Genomic DNA, 12,573 nt, shown 5'->3' with positions numbered 1-12,573 from the left:
TTTTTATTTTTAGATTTACTGTAATCTCAATAATATATTTATGTATGCATAAATACATTTTCCAGGGATCCAGAAGGTACTGGGGATTTGAACTCAGGGCCTGTGATTGCTGGGCAGGCTTTCTATCACCTAAGCCACACCTTCAGCCCCCTTTTGGTTTTTGCTTTACTTTTTGGATAAGATCATGTACTTTTCCTGGGGTCAGCTTTAAACTATGATGCACCTGCCTCTGTTTTCTTGCCTTGCCACGCCCTTCCTGGTGGCCTTCACAGGAGGGAGGGAGGGAGAGAAGGAGTGACAGAGGGAGAGAGGGAGGGAGGAAGGGAGGGAGGGAGGAAGGGAGGGTGAAAGGGAGGGAATGAGGGAGGGAGGGAGGATCAGACTGCACCTGGGTGAGAAAGGAGGCTAAGAAGAATTCCAAAGTTCCACAGAGACAAGCTGGCATTTCAAAACCCCGGGGGCTTTGGCTCCATGCTCCGCCCTGGGTCACTGATCTCTGAATCTATCACTTAGCCTATAATCCTGGTGCTCAGACACATGGATTTTTTTTAATGTATATTGGACTTCTCTTTTCTAAAACACTCTGTAATGTAATTACATGCTTAATTAATGTTCCATCCGATCTCACATTCTCAAACTTCCACATCCTCAGTCTACCCAGCAGGGAGCTCCCTGACCTGGTAGTTTCTATGAAATACTTAGGAACCTCCAGAGACCTCAAAGCCACTCTCAGAAGAGCCTGGCGGGGCGCTGTCTGCGGTCTTCATACGCTATCAGGGCCACACCCCGGGCAGGTGCAATAGCACCCTGCCTCTGCGCAAACAGACTGAGGAGCAACGGCGTGTGTATGGACTCGGGGCCTGCTCACTGTTTCTTAGCTTTTTTGTTCAAGGTTGGCACTCTACCACTTGAGCCACGGTTCCACTTCTGGCTTTTTGATGGTAGGTACACTGGAGATAAGATTCTCATGGACTAGTCTGCTGGGGCTGGCTTGGAACTGTGATCTTCAGGTCTCGGCCTCCTGGGTGGCCGGTGGGAAGTGACGGTGGCTAACCCAATCACAGAGGCTCAGTGGACTCTGGCAACACCGTCTCGTTGGGAGCCCTGATTTACTGACTGAGCTAAGGGGGCTTATGGGAGCTGGGGCAGCTCTTCACCAGAGACCTGGACTCCTGAAGCCAAAGGCAGTGGCTTCCAAGAGCTCTGGGATGACCTCTGGGTCTGAAGGAAGACTAATTCTCGTGCCACAGTTTCCTTTAGAAGCGTCCAAAGCAGTATTTTGCAATGGAAAGTACAGACAAACAAACCAATGAATAAAAGTCCCAATGAATTGGAGAATAAACAGGATAAAATTGCCACCAAACTTCTTCACCTTCGCATTATAGTACAAAACATATTTGCTTTTCTACCACATGGCAGAAGCTGCCGGCATCCACTTGGGTTATTCAATTATTTGCTTAAGGTTACTGGCATGGGCAGCAGAGAGGGATTATTCAAATAGGAACTCAAAAACACTGACGACACAAAGATTACTCATGTTCTAATATTGTTACAACTAAATGGAAATTTCTGGAAGTTGTGGAACAATTTACTGAGCCTCACAAAGATGACATAAAATAGCTCCATGATTGAAAATATTATTTTGCGGTGGAGCCTTTTCCATTCCATTTTATTAATGGTCTATGGCCCATGTGGTCATTTGCTACAATTCTCAGATGTTAGTTCTGCATTCTCCAAAGGCATAACAAATGGAATTCTTTAAAAAGATGCCAGGAGAATTTAAAGCATGCTTTTTTCCCCTTATAAAGTAAAAATCCACTCTAAGGCCGAGACTCTGGGCATTACCCATCTGTAAAGCAGAGTTTCGGTGAGGTGGGGAAAGTTGGCTGGCGGCCAGGTGAGGGCTCATCCGGGCATCCAGACAGGCTTGTCCAGGGGCTCGAGAAGGCCCTCCCCACTCCGCCGGGCCTCTCTGGGACTGGTGTGAGAGTGGGATAGGGAACGAGGAGCACAACCACAGAAGCGGTTTGAGGAGGAGACCAGGAGCAGCTGGGATCACAGGCGTGAGCCAGTGATGCCTGGCGGCTGTTTGAGCTGAAGCAGAGCATCAGGATTCCTCCCTGAGGTAACCTCCTCCCGAGGTAACTTCCCCACTCCAAAGGTAAAGGTGTAACACACTGGAGCTGATCTTTACTTCGCTAGCAACAGTCTACCGACCCTTTCACCATTAATTCTACTATGAACAGTTCTACTAAGAACAGTATGAAGACTGAGCAACCTGTGGGAGAATAAATCTATCTTGAGATTCAAACACTGAAGTTGAGAAAAAAGTTCCCCTCCATCTATTAGCCTGCACTTCCACTAAAAACGTGGAAGTAACTTAAGGCCTGTTGACGTGACTGGTCGGGTTAGATAATTAGACCGGTGTGGGATTAGTTAGAGCGCGGGCTGCCAGCCGGTCCCAGCAGCTCCTGTGGAGATGCAGGTCAGGGCAGCCAGGCTCTGGGGCAGGACGCATCCACGGAGCGCCAACAAGGAACCAGGGCCTGGCCTTGTGCTTTAGAAGACCAGGCGGACAGAGGGCAGGCTACAGAGAGCAGACAGGAACGAGAGAAGATAGAGCATGTGGAGAGACAGAGGCGGTAGTCCAGGCGAGGCCTGGAAAAGCGCAAGATGACGGAGGGAAGCTCAAGGGTGCTGGGGATGAGACTCAGGAAGGAGCCACGAGTCCTCCCAACCACCACCGGCAGTCAAGACAGCCAGGAAAGGCCGGTGCAGCCTGCACCAAGCAGACCAAATGGTAACGAGGCCATAAAGATGGAGACGACGCCGGACGCCGGTGGCTCACACCTGTAATGCTAGCTATCAGGAGGCTGAGATCTGAGGATTGAGGTTCAAAGCCAGCCCGGGCAGGAAAGTCCATGAGACTCTTATCTCCAATAAACCACCAGAAAACAGGAAGTGGCACTGTGGCTCAAGTGGCAGAGCGCACGCCTTGAGCTGAAGAGCTCAGGGACAGCGCCCAGGCCCAGAGTTCAAGCTCTGGAGATGAGCACAAACAGGTGTGAAGGGAGGACATCTGAAAGAGGACCACGCCATCCTGATGTCCTCCTGGGACATCATGTACATAACCCAACAGTAAGGAAAACTGGAGCTGTGTGCCAGTGGCTCACACCTGCAATCCCAGCTACTCAGAAGTCTGAGGTCTGAGGACTGTGACTCCAAGATGGTCTGGGCAGAAAAATCAGAGAGACTTATCTCCAGTTAACCAGAAGTACAGGTGCAGCTTAAGTGGTAGAGCACCAGCTTTGAGTAAAAAAAGCTGAGTAAGAGTGTGAGGCTCTGAGTTCAAGTCCAGTACCACCACACAGAGGACAGAGAGACACAGAGAGAGAGACAGAAAGACAGAAAGAGACAGAGAGAGACAGAGAGACAGAGACAGGGAGAGGGAGAGACAGAAAGGGAGGGAGGGAGGGAGGGAGGGAAGAAGGAAGGGAGGGAGGGAAGGAGGGAGGGAAGGAGGGAGGGAGGAAGGGAGGGAAGGAAGGGAGGGAGGGAAGGAGGGAGGGAAGGAGGGAGGGAGGGAGGGAGGGAAGAAGGAAGGGAGGGAGGGAGGGAGAAAGGAAGGAAGGGAGGGAGGGAGAAAGGAAGGAAGGGAAAGAGAGGGTAATTCTACCAGGTAAGATATTTGGGACCCCATGTTCCTTTGTTATGGGCTCGACCTCCAGGCTGGCACCTTTGGGAGATGGCAGGCCTGGCAGCGGTGGGAGGTTTTCAGATCACTGGAGAGGAGCGTGGACACCAGGCCCTTCCTCTCTCTCATTTCTTTTCCTGGCCATGGAGGAGTGAGCAACTGTGAATCACAATAACTTTTTCTCTTTATAAGCTGACCATCTCAGATATGTATCATGGCGAGGGAAAGCTAACACCAGTACTTTGCAAGTTTCAGTGTTTTTGGCCTTCCCTAAAACAAACAAACAACAAAATGAAACGAACGGGGAGGGGCATGCTGACCAACGCAGCTAGAGCGGGCGTCCTTCTAAGGACCTGTGCGTTCTCGTTCGTGTTTAAGTATCATTTCAGGCCAGTAGAATTAGCGGCAGCTTCTGAGATGGGATTCAAGGGGAAAAAGTACTTCATGGTATTACTCAGTGTCTAGCTTCTGGGAATGATACCAGACAGTAGTTGAAGCTGGAGTGGGGAGTGTTGAAAAATGAAGCAAACCAGCTGTGGCTTCCCACAATGGGACAGCAGTTGCCATCAAACCTGGGTGAACGGAGATCAAAACACCACCTTGGATTATTGTATGGTGTTTTCAAGCTACAGGGAGACAGCGGGGAGACGAAAGAATGTGAGGAAGGAGGGGAAAATTGGAAGCCAAGCTGTCATTCATCTTTATTCCATCTCCCCTTGACCTTTATTTTGACTCAAAGACCATTTTCCAATGACAAATGGTATACATGGCTCGAAAGGCTTCAGAGTTGAGTTTTGGGGGCACGTGGCATTTATCTATATCAATATGCCCCTCATCCTCTGCCTGAATTTTTTACAATAATAGCAGTTTTCACAAAGTCTTTCTTTGTGCTTGATTTATATAAAATTCAAAAAGTTGGATAAATTTCCTGCCTAGGAAAGAGTACTTTAAATGATCATTTGTAGTTGGCGTGAGTTAGCAGTGCCGGCACCATGATTTAGAGGCTGCAGCAGTGGAGATGGGACAAACCCGCTAGCAATCACATCAAACAACTTGGCAATAGTGTCAGAAGTTACAAAAACATTTTGAGTCAGCAACTGCCTTTTTGAGAATGTACACTAGGAAAAACGTTTGAGACAAATTCACGCGGAATGCAAGGATGTACCCGTGGTACAATCGTACTCGGCGTTGAAGACCTGCAAGCAACCTGAACAAGGGGACAGAGAGGAGGGCCAGAGGGAATGTGACACCCTTCTCTGATCACGATGGCTACCATGCAATCAAGAGAATGTCCTATACTGTCAAACAGAAAGAACATCACGGAAAGTAAAATTTACAAAAGTAAAATTTATAATGCTACCTATGTACAGAGACCAACAGCAAACCAGAGAAACAAAAGTAGCTCTTCCAAAAATGTATTCTCTTTAGTTTTGTATATTAAAAAAAATAGATGTTTGGAGACCTTCCTTTTCTAGGCAAAGAAAGAAAAAGAACTAAGGAAGGAAGGAAGGAAGGAAGGAAGGAAGGAAGGAAGGAAGGAAGGAAGGAAGGAAGGAAAGAAGGAAGGAAGGAAGGAAGGAAAAAAGGAAAGAAGGAAGAAAGGAAGGGAAGGAGGGAGGGTGGGAGGGAGGAAGAAGGGAGAAAAGATGAGGTAGTAACACCAATTACTTCTACCCAGAAAAAAGGACATTGGGAAAAATAACATGGAGCCCTTTCTACTGGTCTCCATTGGGATACTATGAAGGGGATAGTAACCAGTGACCTTATAAACCCACTTGGAAGATCCAAGCACAAAAATGAATGCTGATATCCTATAGCCAGATGCCAGGGTCCTCTGCAGGGGGTTCTGGAGCCCAGTGTGGGTGAGTGGGAGCTCCGTGGGAACGGCTTCTTTAGTACGCAGACCCCCTTCCTTTCAGAAGCCCACCTAGAGAAGTGAGCAGACCCAGCTTGTAAGCAGCCCTGAGCCTGAAGCACACACACACTGCAGGACCCTGAGGACTTGATGTGCAGGCTGTGCCCGTGCTGGGTGCTGCTCCGGCTACTGAGCCTCAGTGACGGACACACATTGGTGGTGGTGGCAGGCATTGTGCTCAGGGCCGTAGGCTGGATCTTATGTCATTCTCACAACTCCCTTTTTGGCTAGATCCTTTTTATACCCCTGTTCTGCTCCTGAACTGGAGGTGTAGGAGTGCACCCCTGCAGGGTGAAACCCAAGTCCTGCTCACCGGGTAGAGAGCCTTTGTTTGCATGTTCATTTTTCTGTTCCAGCACAGAACAAAACAATGCTTCAAGAATTCTGCTTTCTTGCAGTAATGGTGAAATGGAAAATGTATCAGTCATTCAAGGCTTCCTTAAATTACCAGCAAGGACAAAGGTGGGCAAGGAAATCTGGCTTTTAAAGATTAGATCTCACTATACTCATACTACTTGAATTGTTGCATTTAGTTTCTCTTCATTAAAGTAATTTTTTCTCAAAATTCATCAAAAATCAAGTACTCATATATTGACTTAATTGAATTGCTATTTTTAAAGGCCCTCTCCTTCTGTGTGTGTGTGTGTGTGTGTGTGTGTGTGTGTGTGTGTGTGTGTGTGTGTGTGTGTGTGTGTGTGTGTGTGTGTGTGTGTGTGTGTGTGTGTGTGTGTGTGTGTGTGTGTGTGTGTGTGTGTGTGTGTGTGTGTGTGTGTGTGTGTGTGAGTACTAGGGCTTGAACTCAGGGTCTCATGGTCTTCATTGGATTTTTTGATCAAAACTAGCATTCTATCCCTTAAGGCACACCTACATTTTTGGCTTTTCGCTGGTTCATCAGAGATTAAGAGTCTCACAGACTTTTCTGACCATGCTGGCTATGAAAAGAGATTCTCCTATCTCAGTATTTGAGTAGCTGGGATTACAGATGTGAGCCACTGGTACCCAACTTTAAAGGTTACTTTTAGTATAGAGGTGCTCCACAACCAGGGAATGCTTCCTGCAGAGCACCATGGTCGAACCTTGAGCTGATTAAGGATAAAGTCGTTGTACGTGCACGTGTGCACACACAGGATGTGCAGATGTGTGCATAGTGTGGGTGTGCATGTACCCACTCAAGAATATACCAACAGGAGTTTCATTTCCATGGGACTGAGGAAAGGACATTTTGCTACTCTCAAGCCAAGTGGCTGCCTCTGGTGTGGCCTGCCGCCGCCATGGGAGCTGAGCACTGACACACACTTCCTTTGAGGATTTCTCCTCCGTTCCATCACGTGGACAAAAGACCCCCACCACACCCACAAGAGTAAAAGCAAAGACTTCAGATTTAAAAAGTGCCCAAGACAGCCATTACAACAACTGATTAAACACTCCACAGCACAGCAGGAGAGAGGCATTACCCAAGGTTCAATGTGTACACGCAGGCAAGAAAAATAAGCAAGCCATAGGTACACATTGAGAACAGTAAGGGCAATCTCAGGCTTCTGTTTCCATGGCTAATACAGCTTCAGTTCTAGAATCATCTATGATGCTCTTTCGAGGTGTCTAGTATGGCTCCCCCCCTCCCCACCACCCCATGTAGCCCGGGTGCCCTTACCATCTGGAAGCTTCGGGTAGAGTGGAATTCACACTGCATCATATCAAAGAAGATGGGGATGGTGGCCTTGCGTAGTTCTGTCTCAGGAATTAATGTCATTTCTAAGATAGGGCCCACCATTTCTGGAATGAACTTTATCTTGTGTTGACCTAGGAGTAAAGAAATGATTAAATTCAGAAACTTAAAAAAAAGGACTCTAAAATCAGATTAAGTACACAAAATATAACAGCACGGGGCACATGGGTTTAAACTGGAGACTCGGGAATAGCCTATTGTTTCCTACCTGCAGACAATACTTTGAACATGTCTGGTCATAAAGACTCCATCCAGTAGAAGGATTACAGAAGGAGACAAGTATAACATACAGACTGAGCACACAAGGAGTCGCTGGTCTCCAGTTGTGGACAGAGCAGAAGCTGGGACCGGGAGAGTCAGTGCCTAACTCTGTGGACAAGGACCGGAACAGGAGTTGACATAGACGGAGCACAGATGCTCTCTCCATCCTGTCTACCTCCAGCATTTTCTGAAGAGCTTTCATGGTGCCTCTGTGAATAAAGCAGTGATTGCTACGGCACTCCAAGTGACTACAATCAAAGCCAACCAAAGCTCTGCTCTCAAAGGACGGGAATAAATAAGCAGGAGAGATTCTCCCTACTCCTTTGGCTAAGACTATTTGACAGGACAATGCTTGAAGAACTAGTCAACTAACCAATTTTCTGGATTATATTATATATCTCTATATATTTATGGAAAATATTCCATATATACACACACATACATATGTATGGTGTTGGTTCTTGAACTTCGGGCCAGATGCTCTCACTTTTTCAATAGAGGTTAGCACTCTACTTCTGGCTTTTGGTGAGAAACTGGACCTAAGAGTCTTACAGACTTTCTGGCCAGGGCTGGTTTCAAACCACAATCCTCAAATCTCAGTCTTCTGAGTAGCTAGGATTGCAGGCATGAGCCACTACGCCCAGCTTGTCCATATATAATTTTTAGGAAATCAGGAACTAACTTATTTTTCTTCCTTCCTTCCTTCCTTCCTTCCTTCCAACAAAAATAACAATAAACCAGCTGTGTGGATTGCCAAAGCAGGTGAGTCACTTGAACTAAGGAGTTTACAACAAGTTTCCAACCAAATATCATACCAATACCAAGAGGTGAAAGGTCAGTGGTGAACGGAAGTGAACACTTGTAACATTCCCTGACATTAGTAAGCACTCACTAAGTCCAGCCCAGTACACAGCAGGGGGCTCCTCGCATTCCAAGGGTGGCTTGTGACTGCCTCACCGATGGCTGGTGAGGGCCCAGGGGGGGACCCACAGCTGCTTAGTGAGTGGTGCAGAGGGAAGGGAGGCGCAGGGCTGGGCCTGGGTTTGGGATTGTGAAGTCTCAGCTGTAACCTTGCTTTAGGGATCCCTTCCTTGCCTCTGGTCACAGGATCCTCGGCCCTGCCATGTCTCTACCACAGAAGCCATGGGTAAGACAGAAGTAAGACAGAAGCCAGCAACCTGCCACTTAGTCCTGCAGAGAGAAGGTCACCTGCATGCACACAGGAAAACATTTTTATTTCAGTTGATTTTGCTGGAAGTCTTGGTATCGTGCTTTTGCAAGCGTCTTTACCCAGACACTCACACAGGAACACCATTGGTAAGTCTCCCCACTTAGCAAGTGGCCCGGGGAGGGGGCAGCGGCTCCCTCCTGCCACCCAGCCCTGCAGTGGCCCCATGCCCTTTGGCTCTGCTGCTTCCAAATTGCAGAGGATTGAGCTGGACCAGGGTGACCCTATATGGATTCTGAATTGAGCCAGGGAAGGCAGAGGGAGCAGGCAGCAGCAATCCCCAAGCTGGCTTCCCTGCCTTGATGCTAAGACTCCACGAAGCTGCTGGAAACCAATTCTACACGAAAGGTCGCCAGCCCTCCCACCCCCCACCAAGGGAACAGCAGAAGCTGCTCCTACCAGATGTGGCCCCTTCAAACCAACCCTCCCATCTTCAACTTCAGAAGTCCTCCTCCATCTTCATGTCACCCACTGTAACTAAAGCCATTCCATTGCTAATGCAGAATGGGAGGATAGGAATTAGTAGAAAAGCAGGCAGGTGACAGAACATTGTGGCCTATAAAACTTGCAGACATGTAATTGTAGCCCCTCTGTACAGTATGTTCTCAAATAAAATAAAATACAATTTAAAAAAAAAAACAAAAAAACAAAAAACTTGCAGACAGTGAGATACGCTGATAAACCAGAACCTCTCTGACAGCCAAATGGGGTCGGAGGATTTCAAAAGAATGCGTAAGTAAGAAGAAAAGAATGAGGAAATAAAGGCCAGACAGTACAGCTTTTGTGTGACAACCTTATAGAGCACAGACTAGAAAGGAGAGCTACCAAACAAGCAGTTGTCTTCAAGGACCCCAATTCTCCCATCAACCCAGGTCCAATCTGGGTAACTCCAAAGATGACGCAAGATGGCTGAGACGGCGGAGTGTTGTCTTCCTGCAGCCTGTCTATGCCTCGTGCTTTTTCTCTCCCAGATTTCTTCTCTAATGAACTTTCCTATTGTCTTCACTATGTCCATTTCTTGCCCAATTCTTCTCTTGCCAGATGAAACAATCAAAGTCAACTTAGTTGCCCTAAATTTCTCTCTCTCTCTCTCTCTCTCTCTCTCTCTCTCTGCCTTCGATTCACCTAAAGGTTTCAAAAGTGTACACAAAAAATTATATGCTTGGGTGAACTGTGAGGTTTTTCTTATTAATACCAGTGATGTATCCAGTTAATCAATCTAACACTTTCGCATAATCAGGAATCAGAATGGATAAAGAATTTAGTTTTCTTTACAATTCAAGGAATACAGATCACTGTAGAGAGAATCATTGCACACATTTGATTATCCTCAGTAACTATATTTAAGGAAATACATCTATAGGTAGTCTAGATGATTTTTATTGGATGGATACATGTACAAGCTACCATGCACATGTGACTTTCAATAAGGGACCCGAATTTAATTAAAATCCTGTTTTCAAGTTTTTACTCAATCATTGATATTTTGACTAAGGCTGTAATAGTGTGATTTTCATCTCTCCCCCAAACCCTTAATGCTTTTGAAAGGCATATAACAGCTTCAAAGCATTCTCTTGAAAATGCCATTATATTCCGTCTCCTCGCAGGTGACACTTCTGTTGTATTATGACTACAAAATGTCAGAGCCAATGCTTCAGAAAACAGATGACAGCGACGGCAGGCTGTTCATCAACAACAACCCTAGTGTGGCAAAGTTCTGCCCGTGTTTCAGGCTGCGAGGAACCTAGAAGGCCGAAACATGTGGCTATGGGTGCAGGTGCCAGAAAACTCAGCCACAGAAATCAGGGTCACTGGACACTACCCTTGCCATGGGTCTAGGGGGCACCCTGCTCAGGACAGGCCCCGCCCTTTGGGTAGCATCATCCTTGGGGGCTGAAGAGTCCCTCACAAACAGTCCTTGAGCTGGCTGAGGCTCTACCATTCCTCTTTTTTTCTCTTGAAATCTGCGTTTTGGGCTTTCCCTGGAACATTCCATTTATCGCACAAAAGGATCCAGACCTTTCTTTCTCTCCAGTGCAGGCCCCTGCCAGCCAGTGCCTCCCAGTGTTCAGGACACAGTCTTATCCTGGGAAAAGCATCTCTGCACTCACCAGAGGAGGTAGGGCCAAACCTCCCCTAGCCAGCCAGGGCTATATTGTGCAGGGCATATTGTGCAGCAGAGACGTCTTCATTAAAACAATAAACAATAACAACAAACAACAAAAACCCAAAACTGCCCATTCACAAATACTTAAAACGGAAATCCCTGCATGAACACTATCACCGGCCCAGCCAGGCCAACACAGATCCTGCTGTTTGGACACTTGTTCCGGGCTGCTCAGATGGCAGGTGCTGGCTCTCTCCATCAGCCAGTATAATAAACAAATATAAATGGAGGCGGGTACCTGCTGCACACCCTGAGGGAAGTAGGTGCCTGCAGCCTGCCTGGGGGGCTTTGATAAGCACCCACAGAGCTGAGTAAACTAAGCACCTTTCCCTTTCCCAAGAAAACACCCCCAGTCCCATGGGACAGGTGACACAAACACACCTCCGATTCCTGTCCCCGTCTGTGGGCATTCCATCTGAGACCCCCGTGGACAGGGACTACACCTGGTACTGGAAGGGCTCAGGGAAGACAGAGTCGTAGAGTGCTTGGCGCTAGGTCTCCTGAAGTGAGAGGTGACTAATTCTAAGGTGACAAACACACCTGATCTGACTTCTATTTTCATTTTCCTGGCACAGATGGCTTGATGTGCTTGCCAACCCATTCCTAAAGCTGAGCCCATTGGAAGAAGCGTAATAAAAAGCTGTGTAGAAAATAGGTTGTGCACACACTGGGAAATTGAGATGCACTGTCATGAATTTGGAAAATGGCAGCCCAAACAATGACACTCACAGCCAGACTCAAACACCTGAGCATCTTGGTAGGAAACGGGGAGGGGACCCAAGGTGACCCCCAGAGCCAGCCTGAGCCATTTGGAGGGGCTGCTGGTGAAACTCAAGTGGATGAACTTGATTACTTCTTTAACTTTTATTTCTTTGCTAGCAAAGCATCCAACCCTGGCAGTTGCTTGTTATTTCCGGCGGATTCCAAGCCCCCGTCATTAATTGGCTAGGGCCATGGTTTCCTTTTGACCTCTTGTCTGCTTCTCATGCCCAAGTCAATGTTTTCAGCTGAAGAGCTGCAAAAACCATCTCAGGCATTAATCACTGCATTTAAATCAGAAGTGACAAGAAGAACTGGGGACGTCTGCTCCCTTAAGAGCATCCTTCACAGGGCAAAGCAAGTCTCTGTCGCTGGGCCAGCTTGTTTGCCAGATTAAGCCAACTGTTCTGAAAAGGCCTTAGAGAACCCAGCCAGGCCCATGAGGGTCTCCTCACCAGCTTTCCAAAGGCCCCTGAGAAACCCCTCCTTCCCCAAGATCCTCTCTCCTTCCCTGTTGCTATCTCGGCAGGTGACAAAAAAATGAAACGGCCACTTTCAAGAGTGGTTAGTCTCAAGGGCCTTCAAAGTCCTATTAAAAATACAGACCTCTGAGTGCTGATGGATCTCACCTGTGATCTTAGCCACTGAAGAGGCTGAGATCTAAGATCAAGGTCTGAACAGCCTGAACAGTGCCCTGGCCCTGAGCGTGTGCCCCACACACCACACTTGCGTATGGGAGATCCAAACATCAGATTACCCATCAGTCAGAGCCTGGCTCTGGACAGTGGGGAATCCTCTGTTCCAGGCAGTGACCCTGGCACTA

The 12,573-nt window shown here is 47.5% G+C and overlaps 1 protein-coding gene and 1 long non-coding RNA gene across 3 annotated transcripts in view; one reads left to right on the top strand and one right to left on the bottom strand.

The window, feature by feature from the left end:
- The window catches only part of Dock1 (dedicator of cytokinesis 1), a 436,098-nt gene that overhangs the window by 58,619 nt on the left and 364,906 nt on the right, over nt 1-12,573 (bottom strand). For both annotated transcript variants that reach the window (XM_070011394.1, XM_070011393.1), the window contains exon 33: nt 7,261-7,409. In XM_070011394.1, the coding sequence (XP_069867495.1) occupies nt 7,261-7,409 (149 nt within the window). The remainder of the gene's footprint in view (nt 1-7,260; nt 7,410-12,573) is intronic.
- On the top strand, nt 8,018-8,898 carry LOC138819873 (uncharacterized). Its single transcript, XR_011369659.1, has 3 exons — nt 8,018-8,096; nt 8,338-8,358; nt 8,704-8,898. It is a non-coding gene; the product is annotated as an uncharacterized lncRNA (long non-coding RNA).

This window comes from Dipodomys merriami, unplaced genomic scaffold (genome assembly GCF_024711535.1).
Source record: "Dipodomys merriami isolate MVZ:Mamm:240054 unplaced genomic scaffold, mDipMer1.0.p SCAF_82, whole genome shotgun sequence".
NCBI classification, from domain to species: domain Eukaryota; kingdom Metazoa; phylum Chordata; class Mammalia; order Rodentia; family Heteromyidae; genus Dipodomys; species Dipodomys merriami.
Note: the sequence above shows the minus strand (reverse complement) of the source record. Positions and strands in the feature narration are given on the sequence as shown.